Source organism: Ascidia mentula, chromosome 1 (genome assembly GCF_947561715.1).
Source record: "Ascidia mentula chromosome 1, kaAscMent1.1, whole genome shotgun sequence".
In the NCBI taxonomy this organism is placed as follows: domain Eukaryota; kingdom Metazoa; phylum Chordata; class Ascidiacea; order Phlebobranchia; family Ascidiidae; genus Ascidia; species Ascidia mentula.
In genome coordinates this window covers 23,032,926-23,058,179 of record NC_138566.1, presented here as the reverse complement: position 1 = coordinate 23,058,179, position 25,254 = coordinate 23,032,926, and the positions used below count along the sequence as shown (strand labels likewise).

The 25,254-nt window shown below is 37.4% G+C and overlaps 1 protein-coding gene across 1 annotated transcript in view; it reads right to left on the bottom strand.

Annotated features, from left to right (window-relative positions):
* LOC145915535 (uncharacterized) overlaps positions 1 to 24,956 on the bottom strand; it is a 30,371-nt gene extending 5,415 nt beyond the window's left edge. The window contains exons 1-81 of the mRNA XM_083002736.1: positions 24,824 to 24,956; positions 24,635 to 24,763; positions 24,343 to 24,497; positions 24,074 to 24,129; positions 23,904 to 23,997; positions 23,653 to 23,805; positions 23,313 to 23,434; positions 22,544 to 22,626; positions 22,313 to 22,357; positions 22,112 to 22,242; positions 21,993 to 22,051; positions 21,834 to 21,933; positions 21,548 to 21,706; positions 21,081 to 21,199; positions 20,879 to 20,961; positions 20,775 to 20,816; positions 20,537 to 20,694; positions 20,421 to 20,476; positions 20,215 to 20,314; positions 19,890 to 20,054; positions 19,698 to 19,822; positions 19,543 to 19,625; positions 19,430 to 19,468; positions 19,144 to 19,298; positions 19,029 to 19,084; positions 18,798 to 18,897; positions 18,539 to 18,685; positions 18,131 to 18,246; positions 17,897 to 17,979; positions 17,706 to 17,744; positions 17,432 to 17,589; positions 17,313 to 17,368; positions 17,015 to 17,114; positions 16,806 to 16,949; positions 16,563 to 16,681; positions 16,282 to 16,364; positions 16,184 to 16,219; positions 15,743 to 15,909; positions 15,539 to 15,594; positions 15,377 to 15,476; positions 14,937 to 15,083; positions 14,597 to 14,709; positions 14,290 to 14,372; positions 14,026 to 14,061; positions 13,758 to 13,912; positions 13,636 to 13,691; positions 13,146 to 13,245; positions 12,723 to 12,869; positions 12,453 to 12,574; positions 12,287 to 12,369; positions 12,048 to 12,077; positions 11,805 to 11,959; positions 11,694 to 11,749; positions 11,529 to 11,631; positions 11,285 to 11,455; positions 11,072 to 11,193; positions 10,693 to 10,769; positions 10,413 to 10,442; positions 10,045 to 10,284; positions 9,513 to 9,749; positions 8,861 to 9,070; positions 8,475 to 8,592; positions 8,207 to 8,314; positions 7,684 to 7,897; positions 7,206 to 7,376; positions 6,740 to 6,944; positions 6,200 to 6,478; positions 5,687 to 5,926; positions 5,449 to 5,568; positions 5,056 to 5,267; positions 4,782 to 4,869; positions 4,230 to 4,394; positions 3,911 to 4,054; positions 3,405 to 3,689; positions 2,916 to 3,104; positions 2,471 to 2,664; positions 1,949 to 2,108; positions 1,486 to 1,699; positions 1,151 to 1,303; positions 669 to 794; positions 427 to 583 (exon numbers count right to left, since the gene is read on the bottom strand). Of these exons, the coding sequence (XP_082858862.1) occupies positions 427 to 583; positions 669 to 794; positions 1,151 to 1,303; positions 1,486 to 1,699; positions 1,949 to 2,108; positions 2,471 to 2,664; positions 2,916 to 3,104; positions 3,405 to 3,689; positions 3,911 to 4,054; positions 4,230 to 4,394; positions 4,782 to 4,869; positions 5,056 to 5,267; positions 5,449 to 5,568; positions 5,687 to 5,926; positions 6,200 to 6,478; positions 6,740 to 6,944; positions 7,206 to 7,376; positions 7,684 to 7,897; positions 8,207 to 8,314; positions 8,475 to 8,592; positions 8,861 to 9,070; positions 9,513 to 9,749; positions 10,045 to 10,284; positions 10,413 to 10,442; positions 10,693 to 10,769; positions 11,072 to 11,193; positions 11,285 to 11,455; positions 11,529 to 11,631; positions 11,694 to 11,749; positions 11,805 to 11,959; positions 12,048 to 12,077; positions 12,287 to 12,369; positions 12,453 to 12,574; positions 12,723 to 12,869; positions 13,146 to 13,245; positions 13,636 to 13,691; positions 13,758 to 13,912; positions 14,026 to 14,061; positions 14,290 to 14,372; positions 14,597 to 14,709; positions 14,937 to 15,083; positions 15,377 to 15,476; positions 15,539 to 15,594; positions 15,743 to 15,909; positions 16,184 to 16,219; positions 16,282 to 16,364; positions 16,563 to 16,681; positions 16,806 to 16,949; positions 17,015 to 17,114; positions 17,313 to 17,368; positions 17,432 to 17,589; positions 17,706 to 17,744; positions 17,897 to 17,979; positions 18,131 to 18,246; positions 18,539 to 18,685; positions 18,798 to 18,897; positions 19,029 to 19,084; positions 19,144 to 19,298; positions 19,430 to 19,468; positions 19,543 to 19,625; positions 19,698 to 19,822; positions 19,890 to 20,054; positions 20,215 to 20,314; positions 20,421 to 20,476; positions 20,537 to 20,694; positions 20,775 to 20,816; positions 20,879 to 20,961; positions 21,081 to 21,199; positions 21,548 to 21,706; positions 21,834 to 21,933; positions 21,993 to 22,051; positions 22,112 to 22,242; positions 22,313 to 22,357; positions 22,544 to 22,626; positions 23,313 to 23,434; positions 23,653 to 23,805; positions 23,904 to 23,997; positions 24,074 to 24,129; positions 24,343 to 24,497; positions 24,635 to 24,740 (9,963 nt within the window). The 5' untranslated portion in view covers positions 24,741 to 24,763; positions 24,824 to 24,956. The remainder of the gene's footprint in view (positions 1 to 426; positions 584 to 668; positions 795 to 1,150; positions 1,304 to 1,485; positions 1,700 to 1,948; positions 2,109 to 2,470; positions 2,665 to 2,915; positions 3,105 to 3,404; positions 3,690 to 3,910; positions 4,055 to 4,229; positions 4,395 to 4,781; positions 4,870 to 5,055; positions 5,268 to 5,448; positions 5,569 to 5,686; positions 5,927 to 6,199; positions 6,479 to 6,739; positions 6,945 to 7,205; positions 7,377 to 7,683; positions 7,898 to 8,206; positions 8,315 to 8,474; positions 8,593 to 8,860; positions 9,071 to 9,512; positions 9,750 to 10,044; positions 10,285 to 10,412; positions 10,443 to 10,692; positions 10,770 to 11,071; positions 11,194 to 11,284; positions 11,456 to 11,528; positions 11,632 to 11,693; positions 11,750 to 11,804; positions 11,960 to 12,047; positions 12,078 to 12,286; positions 12,370 to 12,452; positions 12,575 to 12,722; positions 12,870 to 13,145; positions 13,246 to 13,635; positions 13,692 to 13,757; positions 13,913 to 14,025; positions 14,062 to 14,289; positions 14,373 to 14,596; positions 14,710 to 14,936; positions 15,084 to 15,376; positions 15,477 to 15,538; positions 15,595 to 15,742; positions 15,910 to 16,183; positions 16,220 to 16,281; positions 16,365 to 16,562; positions 16,682 to 16,805; positions 16,950 to 17,014; positions 17,115 to 17,312; positions 17,369 to 17,431; positions 17,590 to 17,705; positions 17,745 to 17,896; positions 17,980 to 18,130; positions 18,247 to 18,538; positions 18,686 to 18,797; positions 18,898 to 19,028; positions 19,085 to 19,143; positions 19,299 to 19,429; positions 19,469 to 19,542; positions 19,626 to 19,697; positions 19,823 to 19,889; positions 20,055 to 20,214; positions 20,315 to 20,420; positions 20,477 to 20,536; positions 20,695 to 20,774; positions 20,817 to 20,878; positions 20,962 to 21,080; positions 21,200 to 21,547; positions 21,707 to 21,833; positions 21,934 to 21,992; positions 22,052 to 22,111; positions 22,243 to 22,312; positions 22,358 to 22,543; positions 22,627 to 23,312; positions 23,435 to 23,652; positions 23,806 to 23,903; positions 23,998 to 24,073; positions 24,130 to 24,342; positions 24,498 to 24,634; positions 24,764 to 24,823) is intronic.
* Between the last annotated feature and the right edge of the window lie 298 nt (positions 24,957 to 25,254).

Here is a 25,254-nt window from a genome sequence, read left to right as displayed (position 1 = left end):
TTGATTAATTTTCACAAAATTTAATAAATTTTATATGCGCAAAAGAGCTATAATAATCAATACACCCTGTCTGCAGCTCTCATTAATAAATTTTATTTTGTATTTTTTGTGTTGTGTTTGTAACCTACATTAACTTTTTTTTGACAATTAAGTGGTTATAAAATATAAGAAACACCCTAATTTGTTTCGATCAATACTTTCATTTGTTACATTAACAATTCTCCAATATACATGAATAATTTTTTAATACGTTTAAATGTAAATTGCTTCGGGACATTCTAGAGGTGTTTGTGTTGTAAAATTTAGCAGATTCGTGTCATATGATTCTGAATAGAGATATGAATTTGAAAGGGTGACAGGATTAAAAAAATACAAATTTGATGAGAAATTCGTATGGCGTTAATTAAAACGAAAATCAACACTTACCCCGTCTTCACTCATGTTGTAACCAGCCAAGCATTCGCAGTGGAAACTCCCTTCCTCTTCGACACAGAGTGATCCGTTGCCGTTGCATGTATTCAAAGTCGGATTGGAACATTCCTTGATATCCAGGCAAGTTCCATTAACCGTTTCGAAACCAGACCTGAGGTATACCGATGGACATTTAAAACTGATTGCAATCCGTATTTGTGCTAAGGTTGGATGCTGAGATGCATTTACTCCCATACCTGCAAATGCATTTGAACAAAGGGCTCTCGTTTATACAATCTTCGGTTTGTCGATCGCAAGTGTGCAAGTTTGCAATGCATTCGTCTAAATCCACGCAGGAGGTCTCGTCACTTTCCGAGGCATTCCTAAAAGTAAGGCCTAGAGTTTTGTACGAATTTAACTATATGGTTATGGTACTTTATTTTCAGTACGTTATGGTACTTTAGCCAGTGATGCTGGCTGAAAATAAAAAACTTCATTGTCCTCCATTACAGCATTACACTTTATTAACTAAAAAAAATAACTGAAAATTATCACGAAGATTCGATGGTCGCAGGCAAAGGTTTTCCCCAACAAAATGATTCATTTCATTATGTTTTGTTTTTTAATGAATTTCCAAAATTAAAGTTTTCTATGGATAGAATATAACAAAAATCACAATTTGTTTTAAATCAACATTTTTGGACCGTTTTGTATATCAGTATTAAATGACATGAACCACCTTGCGTAGTTTGGCAAACAGGGACAAGCGAAGGATCCTGGAATGTCCTGACAGCTGGTTGTAGCTAGAGAACAATTGTGGGTTCCTGTTGAACATTCGTCTACGTTCATGCAACTTCCTGAACTGTCGTCAAACCCGGGATTGCAAAGACAACTAAAATATAAAAGAAAATATTTTGTTGATGTTAGTCATGTTAATTTTGTTTACATTAGTAAAAGTTTTGCTCTTATTCCGAATTGTTTTTCTAATTTTGTTACTTGCCTTGCGTTGATCCACAAGAAAAGATGATTCAGAAACTATTGATTTAATCGGTATAGACTTTAAAAAAACCTTACTTAAAATCTCCAGGCGTGTTAACGCAGTACGTGTGGTGTACAGCGCTGCAAGGGTTTCCCAAACTGCATTCATCCACATCTTGGCACTGTGTTGTGTTCACCAAAACGTATCCCTCGTTACAAGAACATGTGAAGGCGTTGTAGAGTGGTTCACAATTATGTTCACACGGATTCGAGCTGCACATGTCAATGTTCGTACAATTTCTCCCATCACCTGAATTGGCGAAATATAATAATGTTTTGTTAATTGCTAGCCTTTGTCCTTATATTTTCCTTATAACTTGTGTCCTAGCTTGTAAGAGAGATACCAAATTTACCAATATTTAGAATACATTTTAGCATAAACTTTTCGATATTGATAGCAACTACACCACTACACTATACATCGACTATAGTACAAACAAAACTCCTCAAATCGGATTTGACACAAACCACAATAATCTTCTGACCAAAATAAATTTACCTGTTGTTCCTTCAGGGCAATCCCCGCACGCTTCTCCGGCTCCTGGAACTGGCACATCTTCACATGTAACATTACTAAAGCAAGGTGACAAACGGCAACCATCTCTATCTTCTGTACAGTCTGCGCCAGTCCAGGCGTCAGTGCATTCGCAGTCGACAATCTTTCAACGATAATAAATTTACACCGATAATTTTTTACCGATTAGTTTACCAAAAATTGCCCTTTTCCCGTAAAATAAATGAATCTATTGACCTTATTAAGAGACGTAACAACATTAACCAATGCAAGATACGGTACTCTCGCGGCTTTGGAGCTTGTGCACAATGGTCATGAAGATATTAACTCTACAACTCTGATCTAACTACATGCATTTTGAAACCTGATAATTTTCGCTTTTCCACACAGGGTCATGATAAACCAATTGATATTAAGATGGGATTCGGTGCTACAATAGTCACAACATCTCTGTGTGTTTAGAACTCTACGGGACAATTATCCTACCACCACACAACATTTTGAAACCTGATAATTTTCGCTGCCCAACACTGGATCGCCGAAGAGACAAGTTCCTCCGTTCTGACAAACGCAAAGTTTCACATTGATCGGCAGGATAGTTTGTCCGTCCAAGCTGTCAGTGCCTATCACCGTCAGTGTACGATTTGTCGTGCTCGTAATCCGATGGTCGGTCGTGGGTGTCCAAGTAACCACTCCACTGGCTGAAAGAAAACCGATAAAATCATATTGGTGACTTAAACAACATGCAACTCCAACTCCAAGACCTTATCGAGCAGTTTATCATTTTCATGATATTGCCAGTTTTTATTACGACGCAGTGAAAAATAATTTACGGGGCTTATAGGGACCATTTACCTTTGGGTATTACATCACATGACCTTTCACTTGTTGCTTTTCCTATCATCACTTTCTGCACTAACGTAAGTTCTAGGCGTGCCACTATGTGACTCACTGATGTTTATAGAAACTCCCTGGATCGAATCCTCCGGTTGCAAAGCGAACGTGACGTCGTGCCCGTCTGCATCATCAGCTGTCACAGCGAAAGTTGTAATCTCGTTAATCTGGGCCATCAGGGTGTATCTACCGTTCATCATCTGTATGTTCGTGGACGCCAATACGGCCAGAACGGGCAAGGAGTTGGCTGCAATGAATACAAATTAGAGAAAACACAATTTGTTGACTTATTTGTGTTACGCGTATCAATGTGCAGTGATTAGTAGTAATTTAGGCAAATGTGCAGCTGTGGCAGATTTTAATTTCTTGTAAACGTTTTGCTTTTCTATTTGATTGTTATATGTTGCTTTTGCATTACAGAAATTGACGATGGACAATGGGCGGGTTAAAACTTTAGGCTTATCCTACTATTATAGCATATGCTTCAAGCGAATTTAACACGACAAATTCTTTCACCCGAGCGCATGGAAATCTGTTCGAATCTCACCGTTTGCCCTCGATATTTGTTCTGTGCTTTCCGCCTCGGACTTCGTGTTCTCTCCGATGTCGCTTCTGTTTGTTGTCAAAACATCATAGAGACAAGTGGTTGAAACAACGCCGTTGGTCGTGCAGTTTGACAGAACTTGTGCAAAGTGACTCGAATTTCTTTGATCCATGACGAGATCCTCAAGGAAAGGAGGCGCATCCCCATTAACTGGATTGTGATTTTCAAATGTGTCCATTGAATCACTGCTGTAGCTGAAAAAGCTTTCGCTTGCGTTGTGCAATTTCCCTGTCAAAAAAGTAGACCCATAAAAAACTTGGTTTTGCTTGGCCTAAATGGACCTTTTGGTTTGTAAGCATGTTCAGGTTTGTCAAAGCACAATTTTCGGAAGATCAGGGCCTCTAGCATTTTCACTTTTGTGTGAACACTCCTAGTTTGCTTAAGGTCCCGATTGTTTTTTAATGCAATAGCGTTTTGATAAAAGTAAAAGTTTGGAACTTTTTTCTCACATGATAATCCAAATGGATACAGTAACCTCTCTGACAGGGTTCCATTCAAGATGTCCAGGTTTTCTGTAGGTTGTAGGGATTCCCAATTCATGGTCGTTCCATTCCTCATCTCAAAGTCGTTTTGTTTATCACCGTCCCAGTATCCTTGAGTCAAAGTTAAACTTGGAAGTTTAAAGAGTCAAAGTTAAACTTGGACATCAGAACATAACCGAAAAAGCTTTTTTTTTTAAAAAAAACTACAATTTAAAAAAAAAAAAGTTTGCAATTGACATGTCGTGCAGTATTTTGTCTTTGCTGAAAGAAAATACTTTTTTCTCACCCAAAAGGCCCTTCGAGATGCTTTGCATGGACTTTGTGTCGCCGGTAAACTGCATGGCAAGAAGATAGTTGCTCGCTGTGATGGTGAGGGATTGGGAGGATGGAAAAACAGCTGTGTACGTTCCGTTTTCTTGGGTTAAACTCAATTCACTAACAATGGTTTCACCTTCACAACAACGATTATTAAATATGTAAGTTTCGAGTAATGATCATTATAAAGCAAGTGAGTTAAAGGTTAGGGATTTTTTGCATACAGTACCCTTTAGCATGAATATTGTTTATAAAAGCATTGCCCGCTAACCTACAAGCCTTTTGGATAACAACGTATTTCGTATAGCAAGAGTAGTTTGTTCCACCGGAAATAAACAATTGTGTTTTAATTTGATACGTTGGGTACACTGTCAAAAATACGGCATTATTAAAGGTATTTACCTATGCACAAATAGATTGGGAAAGCTGTCTTTGTACGGGTAGAAATTTGAAACATTTAACATGTAACTTACGTCGCAATCACGTAGGATTTTATACATCAAAATTGGGGTTCGTTACTTACTGTCCGTAATATTGTTCACAACGCTTCCATCCACTTTGACAATCACACCGTCGCCATTCTCGTTGTCAAAGTCAACTTCAAATTGAAGCTTTAAACACAATAAACCAATCATGTATTTTTCTGTTCAATTAAGATAACTTACATGGTTTTCAGAATGTTTTGTTTTTAAGAAAAAACAACATTTGTTTTCGAATCCGTTTGTAAGGAAACTGTTTTAACGGTTGCATAAACAGGTCGTTGGCTATGAGGTATAAGAATTCAAAATGCAGTTTACTGTGCCGGAGTCGGCTGATGCGAGATCCTTCGCTGCGAATGCCACGAACACAGTTGCGTCCGAGTCCGTCATGTCTTCCTTCTTTGCCTTTTTGGTGCGGGCTTGCAAGGAGAAAACTCCTGGTGCGTAAACCATGTGGTATTCCCCCAAACCGTTGAAACTGTACGTCACGCCGTCGATGGTCGTAATATGAGGGTCTCCCCAGAAGAACGCTGAAACAAAAAGTGTAATTGCCACTTTTAGAAACTAAAGCTTTTCATCTGCTGTGTTCAAAACAATTTGTCTTCAAAAAATCTGATTGAAAACAATTTAATACATTTTAAACGTAATTAGGGTAAATAAAATAGTAAAACTTGTTGTGATAAAACCATACTATTAACCGTCAAAACTCACAAATTCTCCGTGGAACGTATCCCGTACAATTCGCCGGTGGGCGCAGAGCTTTATATAAGTCGCATAAAGTTTGGCTTTGGCTTTCCACACAGCATTGACGTCTTGGAATGAGATCGTTTTCTATCGAAATAAACTAAAATAAAATTTTGCTTTTTATTTTGTGTATCATAGTTCAATCCAAGCGAAAAAAGCAAGCTCACAAAACAGTCATTCATAAAAAAAATCCCCCAAATCTTACGCATGGATGAGTTGAATTGCGCGCTGAACAGTTCCTCATCTCTAAAGGAAACCCAGGACCACCACGAAGTTCTTTCAAAGATAGGGATTTGACTCCGCTCGTAGCGACTCGACAGAGGCCCAGATATGAGAGGGCTTTGACTCCACCAGCCCCAGAACGGTGAGAAGGTGTTGGATCGTGGGGAGTAACAACATCTTGGACCAGTGTTTACTCGTGGTTGGTAGCAGTTGTAGAGTCCCACTGCAAAATGTGGTTTATAACACGTTTCATTGTGTAGATTGGTATTTTGGTAATCAACTGTATAGTTTCACCATTTTAAAGTATCTAGATAAGATTACAGAATAAATTGAGTGATCTATCGCCTGCAACTTACAATTGGATTAAACATAAACTCAACTAACTGTAAGTGGTGTGAAATTAAATCTTTAATCCTTGTTGTTGAAGGTAAAAATAATCATGTTTGGTCGGTAATTGTAAGCAAAGAGTCACGCAGTATTGACAGCATGTACGTACCTTCATCGTAAGCCCACTCCTCAATACTGGCAGTTCGGTAGTAGTCGGGATGGTACTTGTTAACTCTTGCATTCCAGTACAGCCGCACGTCCACTGACCACGTGAAGCTTGGATCTCTTCTAGCTTGCAAACTTGTGCAAGGACATGGTTCATAATCGGGTGCCCAAGGGTTGCTTGACTCTCTCACATACCACGAGACGCATTCGAGAGTGGCTACTGCCCGTTGTATGTTCGTGATTCTTTTCGCCACGTGGTAAAAGTATTGACCGGTCGGGCCGCCTGCAAAACAATAAAACGTATAATCATCTGAAAAAAAACGTATATAAAAAATATTGCTAAGTAAAATGGTACGCTATTGTGTTCGAACCGATTTTAGTATTAATTTAAATGACAGGACGCAAAATGTCTTATTAAATCCGCCATGAAGAGGATGAAATGTTTTAGCACTTTTTCCACTTTCTTTAGACTTGCACGGATTACTTACCCTGAAACTTGTCTCATTTCGCGTAAAATATACGAACTAAACTTAAAAAGTTTCACCTCCGGTTTGATTTCTATGGTCGGGTCTATAATCTCCCTGAACTTCAACAAAACTTTGACCCAAAACAAAACTGTATCCAATCAGAGCTCGGTTTCCCCACGGATATCTTCTGCGCGTGTCCCACATCATCGCATCCTCCTTGTAGTTGTAGATAAGGTAGGTGTCGGCACCGTCGCTTGCTATGATGGCTTGAAACGTACTTGGCTGCGTACATAACTTTGATAAAATCAGGAACTCGTGAAATTCTGATTTTCAATGTTAGTATTCGCTTGCACATAAATTATAAAAAGTCTTATCGACATTTTCGGTTTAGAAGTGTTGGTATATCACTTGATTTTACATGGCTTTTATATTTAGGTTACCAAGTTGGAAATGTGGTGTTCTTGACAGTGAAGCCAATAAGGATGTACTTGTGAAACATTTGCCATGAGTACGTCTGCCAATGCAAACTTTTATTCATATTACATAGTCTCGATGATAGAACTCGTCGTGCATGACAACTTTATTCCAGGTAGCTTTCAGCACGAACAGTGGATTGAAATCTTGGCGATCGAACCGATTGTTGATTCTCGTTGCAATTTCTCCGACCACAGCTTCACTTTGTTCCGTCAAGGTGGCCTCTCCTTTGTTATAGACCTTCAAACAAAAGACAACGTTTAAAGCAAATGACCGTGACCTGAATGACGTCCAAGAAATTGAACTTGGCACAAATAAACCTGATGAAGCCTCAATGCATAGCAGGCCAGAAGGTCAGTTGTTAAGCAACAACAACGACAGAAAATACAACATAAACAGCAAAAGAAAACCAAACAACAACAAAGCATAACAAGACGATTTGAACAGACAACATGCAAAATAATACTGAACGGATAAACAAACTGGGCACTTAGACTTAGAAAGCTGCGACACGAGAAAGCATCACAGGTAATAATGATGTCAGTACCTGATAATAAACGCGTCCATTGTTATTTGTACTCGGATGAAAGTTGTCCCAGAACGGCGCAATCATCCCGATGTCAAAGAAGCTGAATCCGTTGTACCAGGGACGGCTGAGATACTGAACGAACCAGGAGCCAAGTCCAAGTGTTATAAGACCGTTCGATGTCACGCGCATGTTGCTGAAGGTCTTAGTTCCAAAGGGAATATCAAACGACGCCCTGAAACGATTAATTCAACCAGTGGATCACAAAGTTTGAACCGAATCCACAGCAAAGACTCGCGACATTACACACTACGTTGTTGCGACATATGGTGGTAGTACTTCGTATGGTTGTATGCGATGTGGTACAAAAAGTGGCTTAATACCTGGGCCCTTAAGTGCGTTATATTGAACAGAACAGGGATAACAACCCAGTTCTTTCTCGTTGGTGTTGACCATCTTGAAATTATTACAATTCATACTTTTTGAACAGTAATGATCAGAATTGTTGCATTTGAGGTAAAATAATTTAATGTGATGAATATACTTGAGTACGGGAGAAGCAACGTCGTCTGAAATCGTCAAAACTTCGTCGTTCACACTTTCTCCATAAGCAAATAATCTTATGAAGTAGCATTTATCTCTTCCGTCACCTCTGTAAAATGGATTAGCTAATCAGTAACTAGATAATTTTGATGATAGAACCGAGAAACTGATGACACAGAACTCTTTATATTTCTGTGGCGCTAAAATTAATTATGGTGTGACTTTCATAAAACTACTACTCCGCAACAAACGGAATTGGTAGAACATACCTGTATCCATCGTTGCAATTGCACTTATAATCACCAATTGTGTTCTGACATTGAGAATTGGGATCGCATTTAAACGTACCCTGGTGGCACTCGTCCACATCTACGTCACATACCGACCCTGTTTGTAACATTGAGTTAAAACACACATAAGCATATCGTTCAAAGATTAGTTTTGGCGTAGGAAAGTAAGTACTCCAAATTTGCTTAGAACGTGGTCAAAATATGTTTTTGTTGGAATTAAGGAAAAAGGAACCTCAAAAAACCTCAAGAAACCGTCTTTTGAAAGATTTCTCATTTGTAAACATTATCGAAGCAACTGCGAAGTTCTCCACAGTCAAGAAAATATAGTTTGCTATAAATTTATTTTGAATTCAGTAATAAATAACCTGTGTAGTTTGAAATGCAGTCGCATCTGAAACTTCCGGATAAATCAACACAGGTTCCTTCGTTTTGGCAAGGTACGTTCAGACATGGGCTTGTGTAGTACTCGCACCGTGGACCGAAGAAATGTTCGGGACAGCTACAGGAGTAACTACTGTTACCCGTCGTGCAAGTTCCCCCGTTTTCACAAGGTTCCTGGTTGCAAATATTGGCTTCTGTAACATACAAAAAAAAAATCCAATGAGAAAATTTATAGTCTGATTACAGAATGAAAAAAATGGATCAATTTGACGGCCCCTGTCGATCGCGCAACGTATCAATCCAGTTTTATTCAAAGAAGTTGGAGAAACTGATGATGCCTTTTTTAGGCGAAATATATTTTTCTAAAAAATATCGACCATCTGAGCTTTCTACAGATCGGTTTGTTAATTTCAACATATAAGTAAATGTTTTTTTTCATTATTACATGCAATATGTGAGTGTTCGAATTCGTAACATATATGTGGTTAATTCCTAGGGCTCCGAAAGGAGTAACCGGCGATCACACCAGCATAAGATCTTTATTTAAGAAATATTAATTTCGCCTGATGGCATCATCTTCAGTTTCTGTCTTATTCAAAACGAAACATATATGTGGTTAATTATAACAATACTCACCCACACATTGGCCATCGAATAGCTGGAGACCAGTGGGACAACGACATGCAAATGAGCCATCACTGTTGGAACAAGTTGAATCTTCAGGACAAGATGATAGTTGGCATTCGTCGATATCCAAACATACGTTGGTCTGATTCGGGTGTTTTTCGTATCCAACCTTGCAAACACACTCTGTCCTTGTGGAGTTGAACGCGATGCAGTTGGCGTTTGTACAGGACAAGGTGCAGGTTTTCGCTGGAACGGTGTGAGAAGGTTAAAATTACATACACATTCTACGGGTGAATGTTTATGATTTATGTTTTCACTGAAAATCACACTCTATTATTTAGAACTGATTTGTGAATGCCATTGCATTGCACAGACACACTGCACAGATAAACCTGGAAAGTGAAAAAGAGAAAGAAATTTGGTATTATCAACAAGCTTTTGAATGTTGTTTTTCTGCGGTCAATTGAATCCTTTACATACAATTTTGCAAGTGGTTTACCCCGACCAGTTACGTAGATTAAACCAGCCACCTGGTACTTACTGGTGGCAACAGTTAGAGTTAAGGCGGTGTCAAGCAGGCCGTCGTTAAGAACAGACACCACAACCGTGTACGTTACTTCCGGCGTTAGATCAGTGATCAAGAATGTTTCGACGTCAAAAGCCGTGAGGGATTTTGTTTCCGTTCCGCCAGTGACTTGAATGAAATAGGTGCGCGTTGCCGTGGTTTCATTCTTTTTGATTATAGCCAATAGGATCACGTTTGTGCCTGGGTAGCCATCCACTGCAAAACGTTAAAGCTTGTTACATGAGTTTTGTACTAATTTCAGCCTACAATCGTAACATTTGTAGGGCATGAAACGCTGTTAAAAAACTATTTATTTTTAGATTAAAATAAGTTGCTTTTCAAACCTGAAGTTGTCTCTTCTTTTGGATCGCAATCTAAAAATAAAAACAAAACATGGCGCTGTGAATGAAATTCAAATTGTAATTATTACAAAAACTTATGTTCACATTTTCAGTGGTAATTTCATTGAAAACTTTAAGGTCATTTACATAAATTTCGAAGAATTAAATAGTCAGAAACAAGGTGCTTCGGATTGGAGTCATCTAGTTTATTGTAAACAATGAAAAATTCGTTTTTCCCACTAAGGCATTATCGGTTTCTGCAAAATCACGGAATATTTTATACCTTCACAGGTAAGCACTTCCAATAATTCAAGCATGGCTGCCTCCAATTCATCGTTCGGTATTTCGCGTGGAAGAAATCTTTAAGGGAGAAAAGCGATAACGTCGTGAAAATGTAAAACGGAACAACAACAGTTATTTTAGATATTTTACAATTGTAGTAATAAGTAACAAATGCTCATGCATAATTTACTGTAGAAATATTTTGGCATTAAATTCTTTGCTGTGGAATTGTTTACAAACGTGAATGTGAGAACAATGATAGAATCTGCTATTCACTTTATATAAAACACCTACGGCTGCCAACAAGCACACAGTTTATGGATAAAAATTTCGCAACGTATTGTGACGGTTTACAATCAAATCCAAGGTTTATGACTTACGTTGAAAATAGTGTATAACCCATAATAACATTGCGAAGATCGCCACTGACAACAGCTTTGTTTCCTTCTCGTCCATAATAGTATGGAGGATACGTAAAGGTGAAATCAATGTTAGCTGAGCTCTGAAAACAAACAAAAGTATTTGAAGTATTCATTTACGATTCAGGATTAGACACAGTCTAAACAACCGACCAGTAAAACTACGTAGATTACCTTCGAAATATAATAGTAAACTTCGCATACACTGGCATCAAATCGACCAATATACTGAATTCCCTGATAATGCATAAGGTGATCGTCGTTTGACACAGATCCGTTGAAAGGAAGGGAGAATTGTTCGCCATTACCATACCAGTAATATTGACTTTGGACATTCGAAAACACCTTCATTAAAAACCGTCAAAACATGAAGAGCAGCAAAAGAATGCGAAGCAAAGATTGACGATTTCTGACTTACTTCAATACAGAAGCTTTTTTCGATTTGATCGGTTGAGTTGTTGATGTACAAAAGTGCAGTAAATGGATGGCCAGCGAATGTGGTGAACACGTGGTTTGCCGCACTATAGAATGTTTAGAAAGTTGATTCCTAAACAATTACTGACCAAAGCACAGACCAACATACCTGTACGTTTTGTTGTACTCTACCAAAAACTTATCGTCGTCGGCGCACAAATACACCTAAGAATCACATCTATTACTAATTTGGTTACAAATTGGGAGGAAGCAGTCTTACAAAGTTTCCTTCATGATACATTGATCTTCCACCAGTCATGAGGTTGGTAATGGGAGGGGTTACGTCATCATATTGATAATTGTAAAATCTTTCGATGTGCTTCGTTAAGTCCAAAGCCTGAAGGCTTCTTGAAAGAATTTCCGCTTTTCTTTCCACTAGACATCATTACCAACATGAAAGTGGAGAAATATTGGTGAATGTTTGTTGAGCGTTTACAACTGAATGTGTGAATGATTTACTTACGAGTTGGGTCCGGTTGATCTAATGCAGTCACTGCACAAACATTGCATGATTTAGTTATTTCGTGTAATATTTGAACAGAAAATGAGAAAATTAAAAAACCACCAAGAAAAAATATTTCATTCAAATACGTCTGGAAAACACATACACTTTTTTTTCTCTTGCAAGAAAAAGGTCTACCCCAGATTCTAAATTGTGATGCGGTAAAACAAAATTTATCAAGAACGATAAAAGCCACTCACCATTCCCAACAACTATAGTCGTCAGTAAATCAAGCATCGTTTTCTCCATTTGGGATGTTGTGATCTGACGCCCTATTTTCTGTCTGAAATGTAGCAGAAAAGTGGTTGGGAACACGAAATTACGTTGATGTATGGAAACAAGAAAGGCTGATGTATTTGTATTTACGTTGAAAGAAGTGTGTATCCAAGGATAACATCATGGGCATTTTGGTTTAAGGCAATTCCACTTTGTCTGTGCCAGGTACCATAGGATATCAAAGAAAGTGATATGTCAAGTTGAAGTTGGGCCTAAAAATAAAATGGTCGAATCAGACAATTTGTTTATTTTTAAATGTAGTCTGTGGATTTTAAGAAAAAATATTTGTTTTTTAGGTTATAGGGTAAATTTTATGTTTTTTCTGCATTGACAAACATGTAGTGTTTATGGTTCAATTACCTTTGTTACGTAGAAATAGACTTCACAAACACTTGGGGTATATCCATAGAAAAACTGAACTCCGTGAAACGACAAAACGTAACCGTTACTGGTCACAGATCCTGTAAATTCATTCCTTTCATATGAAGATATTTGTTCAGTCCAAACCTTGAAGACACACGAAGTGAGAAACAATTAGCATTTTTTTTTATTTTTTTATTTTTTTTTTGACCACACCGGGATTTGAACCCAGGATATCCTGGGCATGTACAGTGGGCATTTAACACCGAAGTACAACGACATCTATTGCATAAAAAGGATATATTACAGGATCGTTAGAAATTGCCTTCAGTAATTCTAATGTTTTTAGGTTGATGAAAAACAAGATTTTTATGGGAATAAGACAAAAAGTTTCGAAGACATTTTTAAAGAGTTTTGAATTACCTGGATAGAGTAACTGCTATTCGTTTGAGCTGATGAGTTGATGTTCATTATTGCAATAAAAGGGTGACCAGCCATCGTTGTAAACGAGTAATCTGAAGCGCTGAAAGTTCAAGACAATATTGCTACCATCAAAAGAAACACTAGGGAACAAAATGGTACACGCATTTTATCGTCAGCTCCTTTACGCCTCTAGTGTTTACGTTTGTGTCTTCTAAAGTGTGTTTTTTTGGCGTGGTTATTAGAAAGAGTGATGTGCGCCACTATCAAATAAAAAAAGTGGGTAACTGCTTCATAAAACACATCAAAAGTTTGGCAAATTTAGCTGGAATTTCCTAAATGCCATTCATCAATCATCTTAATACGCGTAATAGTGCGAGGCAAAGGACTCATACAAGCCATCAGCGATGCTTCCGGGACGGCAATTTGACTGAGCTAAACCGGTCAGGGATGATTGTGCCCTTTTAAAATACAGTTGCCCTGTTAAATTTACCTGTAACTTTTGTTGTATTCCGCTAAAATCGTTTCTTCATTTGCACCAAAAAGTATCTAGAAAATAAAAATAAAATAAAATCAAACCAGTATAATTTTCATAAAATAAAAATCAGTTCCTACGTAGTTTCCGTCGGTAAACATGTTTTCTCCGCCGCTCACAATGTGGTTTATAGGTTGGGTGACGTCATCGTAAAAATATTCATAAAAATCTGGCAACCATCTTGTTAAATCAGAGGATTCAAGCCGCTCTGCAATAATCCCGTTTTTTTCTGCAACTGGAAACACGCGAAAGGTTCAATGACAATTACAGTAGTACAAAAAGTTATTTTGCTGGGTGAAATTAGAGTCAAATTTTCGAAGAATACAAAACCGATGAGGTGTTACTTACGTTCTTGATTGTACTGTTCCTCATTTTGGCGAGAACCTGAAATACATCCGACTTCTATTTACCAAGTTAAAAAAAAATCAAACCTTTTTTCGTTAACTTTTAATATTCCGTTTCCCAGGTAGTGTACAAACTACTTTAATTTCGAAATGTTGAAAAAACACACTCTTTCTCTCACAATAATAAAAATAAACACCGTTTAGGGCATATGATGTTAACAAAACGAATTTCACTAAAAAACACAGTATCAACACATCTTTGTCTTACTGTTGCCTGTAGTCACGATAGACAACAAATCCTCCATTATCCTATCGAGTTGTTCGTGACTGATGTTACGCCCTGGGTCCTGCCTATAAAAATAACGCAATGGCGTCTGTTTATGACTGAGAGTATTATTAAAGGTGTTTCAGGTCATGTTTATTGTTATTGAAAACCTTCAAAACCACGCGGAACGTCGCATCATATGTGGGTTCAGATTTAGTTTCACTGTCAATCACTGCCTTTTGTATATTTTGCCAGTCGGGAGGTGCCATTCAAAAAAAACTAAAGGTGACGAAACTGAGTTTCCACTTACGCTGATAGTAAAGTATAACCAAGAATGACATCTTGGGCCTTTCCAGTAAGAGTCTGTTTGTTTTGCCTTGGCCAATTGTACCATGGGTAATTAGCTTCAAAATCAATTTCGTTCTAAGACACAGAAAAAACTTTCTTTGAAAAGAAAAATATGTCACATTTGCATACACACAAACATTCCTAAACTACAATTAAAGAACAATAGTTGGGTGTAATTATTTTTTCTGTGTTACATTATATGTATTTTGTTCAGAAGCATTTCCACTCCGCGTGACGCTAAGTGAATTGAGCATGTTTTAGGTATTTTTTAAAATTTATTTTCAAGATTGCAATCTGCTTACCTTAGAAATGTAGTAAAATACTTGAATAAAACTTGATTGAAATCCCCCGTAAGATTGTCTTGCCTGATAGGATAACATATAATCACCGATTGAAACAACACCACTCAGTTCATTTTGGTGGTACACAGAAATGTACCTTGACAAAACCTATAAATATAGAAGTATAACCATGTAATGAATGAAACAATAACATAATGTCACAAAATGTGTAACGCAAAAAGGAAAACAAAACAATGACGTAAGCAGAAGTCATCCACTTTTTGCATGCCAAAGCAGGTTGTGAGTGACTTTAATCCAGTTTGAATGCATTGACTCACATAGACATGGACTTATTAAGATATAGACATGGACTTATTAAGAAACTCAATTTATGAATGTAATACGGAATCGAACATGTTATTTTAGAACGTAGTATTAAAATCTTAATCAGACAAAATAACCTCAATGCTGTAGCTACTTTCGGTTTGATTTGTTGAGTTGACGTAGAGGAACGCGTGGAATGGATGAACTGCCAGCGTCGTAAACGTGCTGTGGGGACCACTAAAATGCATGAATACTTGTTACCACGATTATAAAACCAATTCTCATGCACTTGTACTTACCTGTATGTTTTGTTGTACTCTGCCAAACCACTGTGTCCGTTCACGTCAAAGATAATCTAACACATATAAAAAAGCTTCATATGAGAAGTTTGCATATTCACTCTAGAAAAATGTTTTAAATCGATCACTTTTTTAGACTTATCAAGTCTTTCGCTTTTATATTGACGCCATAGTTGTTTAAGCAGAATTGAATAACCGACTTACGTAGTTTGCTTGGTCAAATCCATTAATCGTTCCTCCGGACCCTCCATTCACCATAAAGTTGTTAAGATGAGTGACGTCGTCATAACGATAGCGGTTAAAATCAGGAAATAGTCCAGATATATCCCAAGATTCCAATCGTTGTGAAATAAGTGCTGTTTGCTGGGCAACTGTGGAGCAAAAACTGTTTTGATTATCTGCGAAACCTGTAGATATCAAACATTTTTACCCAGGCTTTCAGATTCCACTTTATTCTAATAAAATATTTACACCCGAGTCAAAAGCTTTCCACTAACATTTATAATGAGTTTTATTACCAGTCACATAAATAATTGTAATTAAATGTCATGATTTTGATGGGTGACCAACAAATGGGTTTATCATGTCCTCCAGCCCTACTTCGCAAACATTGTGCTACATCTAGTTTATTAAAGCTGCACTAACCTTCTGGATCAGTTGTTTCTTCGACTGAATCCGTCCCTGTAACAAAACCAAGGAAGGTTAATTTCAAAAACACTGAGATACGCCCAATAGGCTACAACCTTGGCCGCTAATCATGGTTGACAGCATATCAAGCATTATTGCTTCAAGTTGAGGCAAAGTGATTTCACGGCCGGGTGTTTTACTGAAACAAATAAAATTTGGTGTGTAACCATATGTTAAAGATTTTTTTCGCATCATCTTGCGATGACATTGATTTCAAAACGTGTTCGCATGTTACAGTTGTAAGAAACCAAACAATGAACTGAGTTATAAGGTCAAAAATCAATTGATAAGAGTAAATTATAAAGTATCAGTAATTTGTTAACATCGAGTTTCATACGTAGATAGCAGCACGTAACCCAGAATGTCGGCTGAAGCAAACCCATTAAGAGTAACTTTGCTTCGTCTTTCCCAACTGGTCCAAGGTATGGAAAAGGACACTTGAATTCCACTTTGGTTCTAAAGAACAAAGTGAAGCATTGAAATGAACTGGGCCACAGGTAAAGATTTAAATATCACTTTAAACCAAGTGGACCTGTTATGGTCCAAAGTTTTTGAAAACGTTTTGAAAAACACCACTTACCTTTGTAACATGAAAGAATACTTCACAATAACTGGCGCTAAACCCGGAAAATTCTTGATATGCTTCAAACGTTAAAGTATAATCTCCATATGAAACTAAACCATGTTTCATGGACGAACTGCTCGATGACAATCTTGAAACAACCTGATCAATAGGAATAATTCGGGTCTCTTGTGGTTTTCTACAATGACTATAACAAAATACATCACCTCGATTGAATAGCTTCTTGTTGTCTGCTGGGTTGAGTTAATGTGGAAAAAGGCAAGAAATGGATGACCAGCAAGCGTTATAAACGAATAATTCGACCCACTGTAAAACAAAACAAGTTTTATATTTAGTTCCTAGCTTCGTTTAATCTGCATCGGTGCAATCACATTTTCTCTGACAAAAATTAAACCAGGGAACAAAGTTACATGTTTGTAAAAAAGACCATGTGGTTGCCCCCAAAGACGAATATGCACTAAATACATTGCGATATCGCAACAGTTTCGTGTAATCTTAACTTACAGGTATGTTTCGTTGTATGTAGCGAGGATCCTTTTTTCATCGACGATAAAGAACACCTGAAAATTAAGGAGACATCAAACCAACGAGATCAAAGCAGATGTGAAAGTGAAACAACTCACATAATTTCCCTCTCGCAGCGTGTTTTCTCCTCCATTATTAATGTGGTTCATTGATGAACTGTCGTTATCATCATACGTGTATTGGTGATAGTCGTGAAGGTGTCGGGTGAAGTTTCCGGGTTCAAGGCGTTGTTTCAGCAACTCTGCTTCTTGGGCAACTGCAGCATGACACGTTTGTTACAACAGCAACAGTCACGGAGGCATAAGTATTTTGTGAAATTTTGATTTATGCTTTGGAACTGCGTGGATGCTCAAGGTCATTACAATGACTTACCCGATTGATCGATTGGTTCTTCTGATTCAGCAAGTGAAACTAAAAAAAAACATTGATGATTAAATCAAAAACTAAACAAATATAGCTTTGGAAAAACATAAATTTTCTCCTGATGCTATTGGAGGTTGAGGCATACGACATGGATACCAATTCGATTTGGGTTCCAGAAAAAATGCACAATATACACTAACCATTGCCTCCCGTAATCGTCACCAATACGTCTAACATGGTTGCTTCCAGTTGTGATAACATGATTTCCTCTCCTGGGCTTTTACTAAAATACATTAGGTTGGATTCCAGCTTAAGTACTATATTTTCCACAACGAATTTAAAATTCATCTCATAAAAATTGATATTTTGCGTCAAATAATTGGCGCTGATCACCGCAAATCAGCACGTATTTAAGCAAATGTTAAAAGACTTACGTTGAAAGCAGCATGTATGCAAATACGATGTTTCGAGGAATGCCTGTGAGTGTTGCTCGAATTTGATTGTTTCGATTCCAGTCATCAACCACCAACATGGTTTCGGTTTGATTTTTCTACAAATGTGTGAGTAAACAAAAATTTTTTGTACTGGTTAGCTTTCTGACGGATAATAGTATATAAAAAAAATATTTGTTTAAACGATTTCGCCACACGAATCCAAAAACCAAACTACTTTAATACACTTAGCTTCCATGCTTTCAGAGAGTTTGTTGGGTTAACTTTTCACGGAAAATATTAGTAAAGTATGCGCTTTGTTAGGTTGCATTCTATTGAGTTGTTAGTCGTTACGCTTTGATAGTTAACCATACATTGCGCTAAAAAAACTTGTCATTGGTTTCCAATTACCTCAGTAATGACGAAAAAGACTTCAACTACACTAGGCTGAAATTCCTCAAACATTTGGACAACGTCGAAGGTCAGAACGTAGTCGTCGTTTGATACAGAACCACTTTGGGTCCTTCTTTGCCTCCCGTTAAAAAATCGTGACCACACCTTAAGATACATAGGATTGTTATGTAGACAGAGTGTGCAGACATTTTAAAACATAGTGGAAATACATTATTCATTGCAGGTAAACACAGAATGTTTAAATCTTAAACTAAACCTGGATGGCAAATGTCTTCTCCGTCTGATTTGTGGAATTAATGTAGAACATTGCAATGAACGGATGAATGGTGAGGGCTGTAAATGTGTAATCTGAACCGCTGAAAGCAAAGAAAGGGGCAGTTGCTCAGAAAATCATATACACTAGGTGGCTAGAACATAACAAGCCAAAACGATTCGCAATCGAGTAATGCATGGTTAGTTGGCATTTACTGTCGTACAAAACACTTACTTGTAAGTGCGATCATATTCGACAAGTTTAGTTTCCTCGTCCGCTTCAAAATATATCTAGGAAACATTGCAAAACATTGAAAACTTCGAACGTTTGTTCCAATGTTAAATCTTACTATATTTCCTCGGTTAAACATGTCATCTCCTCCGCTGATAATACTGTTGATCGGCGGTGTGACGTCATCATATGTATAGTTATGGAAATCACAAATGTGTCTCAATAAACTGGAAGATTGCAGACGCATCAAAATCGCCGCAGTTTTCTCAGTGACTGATACAAAATAACATTAGTTGCTGACAATTCAAAAAATGCCTAAATTACAACAAGGTGCACAAAAGTCACAAAAACGAACATTAATCAATCCAACAAGGAATATATCAATAAAAACATAAAGGTGTTACCATCAGGATCTTGTTGTGGCGCACTGCTTGAAGTTGTTCCTACGCAAAAAAGTTGTTTGTCTTATCAACTAATATTCGAGTACTCACAGTAACAATATTGTCCTCTCGCTTACCAACGCCTGTTGTTAAAACGCTCAGCATATTTGACATTGTGGCCTCCAACTGAGCCTGAGTAATTTCTCGGCCAGGTAATATTCTACAAAACATACGCCATCAGAAAAGGAAAATTCGTCCATCTGTACCCATATATCGTGTAAAGTGCACTTACGTGGAAAGGAGTATGTAACCAAAATAAACGTTTTTAGGATTTCCTGTAAGTGTTGCTCTATGTCGCCTATCCTGCCAATCCCATAACCGACCATCCACGAAAGTAAAATCCAGTCCGCTTGTAGACTAATAAAAACATAGTAAACAAAAACCATAATGGACACGATGTGTGAGACTGTGTGATCGTACTTACTTTTGCAATGTAAAAAAAAACTTCAACCACGCTTGGTGCAAATCCTTCAGATATTTGAATTCCTTGGAAATTCAATTCATACTCGTCGTCCGATACGTTCCCAGAAAGTCTACTCTCTATGATTCCGTTCCAGTTTTGCTCAACGTTTCCAATTCGCGAAATCACCTTGATAATTTTTACTTTTTGAAACATGTTAGTCGATGAGGTACGTATGCATTTCACGTATCTTTGCAGTATGTTGACCCAGTTAAAGTAAAGAAAGAACAAACTACAGTGGGATTAATCAATAATGGTGAATGATTTTCATAACAAGATTATTCATTACCTCAATTTCAAAAGTTTCTTGCGATTCATCAGTTGAGTTAATGTAGTAAAGGGCGGTGAATGGGTGACGTGCGGACGTTATAAACGAATAGTGAGAACCACTGCAACGATAAGTAGGCGATATAAATATCAAATACATAACAAAATGGATCAGCTACAAAGTAATTTGACAAGTTTGCGTCAAAAGTTCGTGTTTCGGTCACTTACTTGTATGTTTTATTGTACTCAGCTTGGACTCGCTTTTCGTTGACAATGTAATATATCTGAGTCACAAAGATTGTGCGTCACAAAAATAGGACAAAACTAAAGAAAATATCCCATACGTAGTTTCCTGCTTCGTACATGTTATCACCGCCATTTTCGATTCTGTACATTGAAGTTGAATCGTTGTAGTGATAATCATAGAAATAAAAATCCGAAATGTCATGTGTCAAATCGGATGAGCTAAGTCGCTGCAGAATAACATCTACTTCCGGCAAAGCTATAAATATAAAAAATTCGTATAGCAATGGCAGAACTCTTTAGAAAATTTGTTAATAAATTTCCTCATTAAATGTTTACCAGTCACATTCTGCTGCAGTTCTCCGTTACAATTGGCGGTGTCTACAACATAAAATTATATTATACTTTATGTACAAAACTTGTAGTAGGACAAAATTGTCTACCTTTTCCAGTAGTGATGACATTGAGCATACCCAGCATTATTTCTTCAAGTTCTTTTTGCGTGATTTCTCCACCTGGTTCCCGGCTAAAATTCAAACATGATTATAACATGGTTATAAACAACTAAAAGCAAATATTTCAGTTTAAAATCTAAACATTACTATTTTTTTCCTTTACTGATTTGAAATTTTCGAGAAACCTTACGTGGACAAAAGCGTGTAACCCAATATGGCATCTTTTGCGTTTCCATAAAGAAAGGCTTCATTGTTTCTGGTCCAATAGTTTGGAACTGCATTAACAGCAAACTCTAGACCGCTTTCCTCCTGTAGAAAGAGGACAGTAAAACATATCGTTTTGTAAAATACTACTGTTTCAAATACAAAACCATTTTTTGACAGATCTAGGATTATCTATTTTTATGAAACATTTCGGTCCATTTTGTTGTCGTTTTTTCATTTTTTGTGTGATGATATTCGTGACCATATAATTTGGTGCGAATAAAAATAATATAAGAAAGAAGGAAAGATAAGTGCCTTACAAATGACATCATGGGCAGTAACGTGCAAAACTGCAGAACTAATAGCAAAAATATCCCCCCCCCCTTTAAATCTGCTGTTGCTGTTACCGAAGCAAGATTATTTTTGAAAACAGGCGATGGAGCGGTTGTTTACCTTTGCTACGAAGTAAAAGATTTCGCACACACTCGGTGTGAAACCTTCGAACAATTGGATTCCTTGAAAAGTCAACACGTGATCTCCGCTTGAAACCGATCCAGAAAATGTCGATGACCGTGACCGCCAAGATAACCCCCAAAGCTGGCTTGAAAAGACCTGCAAAAAGAAATCGAGTTTCCAAACCAAATGGGTGTTTTTTTTGTATGTTTTTTTTCACAAAAATCGAAACCTTTCCGTAACAAGTAAGTAAGTTATAGGGTAAAAAATTAAAAACTCATGTTACTTTTATAGTGTAACTCCTTTCTTTTTGGTCCGTGGAGTTAATGTAGAAAAATGCACTGAACGGATGGACTGCAAGCGTTGAAAAGGAATATCCCGATCGACTGCGGAGACAAAATGGGGCGATTGTACTCAAAGTCACTCGCTGGGAATTTACGATTACTTGTATGTTTGGTTGTAGTCGGCAAAAACTATATCCTCGTTGTCGTTTAAGAATGATATCTATCAAAAAAATATAGTTACTTGTACAAATTTTCCAGCATAAGCTTTCCAATATCTTACGTAATGTCCGGTATGTATTTTGTTGATAGGGGGTGTGACGTCATCGTATAAGTAATATTGGAAATCAGATAAGTGACAGGTTACATCCCACGATTTTAGACGATCCAAAATTAATTGTGTTTCCCTCGTAACTGCAAATGAAATACGATAACGGTTTCACGATATTTATTCCACTTCGTAAACAGTCTTCGAAGTACTCACTTCCTTCATCCGTCGTTACAGGTCGTGTCGTAGTGGTGACAGTGCCTACAGACAAATGAATATAATGATTGTTAAAATGTCTAAAACTTTTTAATGTAAACCACGAGACAATCGCTATTTAATATTTGTGAGAAACACAACACTTGTTAGAGTCTGTGAAAAACCATGATAAATAAAAACAATTTTGAAGTAAAGCCAGAAAAACAGGGTAGCCTAAGACAAAAGTTGTACCACTGCCTGTAGTAACAGTAGTCAGCATGTCGAGCATGGTTGCTTCCAACTGAGATTGTGTGATTTGACTTCCTGGATCAAAACTTCAAAAAAAACAACAAAGAAAGTTAAAAGTTCATGTATGTGATTCGAAAACTTCGAAAACATCTACAAAGGGAGTGCAAATAACCATGCTGCGAAAACAGTACATACAAAAATGACCACAACAAACAAGCAATACTGAGGCTTTCATCATTGAAATGGACGTTGCTAGCTGCATTCATGCTAATTTAAAACCTTGTGTACAAACCAAAATAAAAAGTAATTTGATCAAGGTGTTTGTCTACGGGCACCCACTTTCAAAATAAATTTTTTGCTACTTTTGCTGCCAGGCATACCACATGTTTAACACGACTGCTCTTCTGGCATAAATTACTGTACTTTGCCATTGTCCAACCCTTTCTCCAAAACGTTGGGCAAACGGCTCTTTCTTGGTCCATACATGAAAACAGCGGATTTGCTAATGATTAACAACAATGCGTGTATTTTCCGGCACCATACAACAACTTGTTGTAACTGCAGCGCCTCCCTATGTGCCCCATCACGTGATTTCACAAGCGGTGTTAGCGTGTCCTTTTTTTTCTTTTTGTGCCTTTGAATGTTGCGTGGTTTACGAAAAATAAAGTGCGTTCGTTTATGCGCGAAGAGCAGTCGTGACTGAAACAAATTTTGGCAGACACGAGGTTCTCGACACTATTGCAGGAGAAAATTAATTAAAAAAATGACTTACGCGGAAAGAAGAACAAATCCGAAGATGACGTCATTGGGTGTTCCGCTGAGAGAAGCTCCAGTTTGTCGGTTCCAGTACGATTGCGACGGTGCAGAAAACTTGAACGACAAGTCGTTGTTTTTCTGAAGGTAAAAGTATTACCAAATTTATTCGATGAGCTTGCAGTTTTGTCATTATTAATTTGGAAAATTTAAAAATGTTTGTTACGTTGGCGTTGGAATAATCGTGCGCAAAAACATGTACTGAAAGCATTTTAAGCAAAATGGCGGTAGTTTAGGCACCACCTACAAAGGAATGTATTAAAGTAGTATTTACGCAAAGGTTGTGTGTATATCCGTACCTTCGCAATGTAAAAGTAGACTTCGCACACACTTGCTGAAAATACATCGTGGACTTGATTTCCTTCGAACGTCAACACGTAATCTTCGCTTGATACCGAGCCAGAAAAGCTGTCTGAAGTTACTTCGCCGTATGTTGCAAGGTATGACCTTACCTATGGTTGCGTAAATAACACGAGAGTCGTAGTCAAAAAGTGTGGGTTTTTTCTTTTTGGACCAACTATATATGTTAAAATTATAATGGTAGAGTTACCTGAATAGCAAATGATGCTTCATCAGACGAATTTATGTAGAAGAAGGCATGAAAAGGATGCACAGCGAGCGTGGTGAATGTGTAGTTTGTTCCACTATCAAAAGATACAACTTTTCAGTTCTGTTATTCTTTTTAAATACTACCTTACGTTAGTTATTTTTTTTATTTACCTGTATGTTTGGTTATATGCGACCAGACTAGTTCCCCCTTCTGCTGAATAATGCACCTGCGCAAAAACAAGCGATGTCGAGTAAAAAATCAATGGAAGGTAAAGTGCAAAATTGTTTCAACACGCTTCGTCTAACGGGCAGTTTTATGCCTGCTTTTATCGCCTTGCATTAATAAAATTTGTTGCATGCAAACATCCATGTATGTTTTGTTGTAAAATAGAACATTATCTGCGTTTCAAAGATGTTCGTAAAAATATAAATCACCTAACCTCGTTGCCACCGTAGTACATGACATTCCCCCCACTCTGAATTCTATACATGGGGGTGGACGGGTCGTCGTAGAGGTAGCGGTGAAAATATGGAATGTGTCTTGTCAAATCTGCGGATGTGAGCCTCTGCACGATCACATCTGTTTCAGACGCGACTGCGAAAATATTCTTGAAAATTAGTTGAATAGCAATGAAATTAACACTTCACCTTGACAAAATTATGATTTGCGATTCGTTAGCGCTAGATCTTGCATAGAACGGTCGTTTATCGAAAGAAAAGATAGTAACTCACCGTCTTGTCCGTGAACCAAACTCCCAAACAAAAGTAAACAAAAGACAACACGGCACCAAATCGCCGCATTGTGTCGCCCTAGAGTTGTTTGACAACCCTCCAGCATTTCGTAAGTGTAACAATGAATTCCTACAAATTTTAAACGTCGTATGTTAGCTAAACGACAGCTAAATACAATTTAAGGCTTACCAAATATAGCTTTCACTATTTTATTCAAATGGTGCTCGTGTCTGAGTATTTCTTTGGTAAAAATACATTTATATCGACTCAAAATACCAAGAGACTAACTCACTTCTCCCAATAGTCAGCTCGTATATTTTAATCTGAAAATTTGAAACATCTACTTTGGGTTTAAATCAATTAAACCTAGGCTTTTATGAGGCCATATTCCGACTTAAGGTAATAATCGCTAAACGCTAAAAGTATCAAAAATAAGTACTGATTCTTTCCAGCAAAGAGCTATAAAGATTACATGCCACAAGACTAAACATCCAAACTTATTGAAAGCAAACGGCCGATTCGAAGTATATATTTGTGCAACGCGGTAAATCCCTTTCTTGGCACAAAAGTTACGAAAGTCATATTGTTGTGGACAATGAGCTTATCGTGGTTGGGGTGGT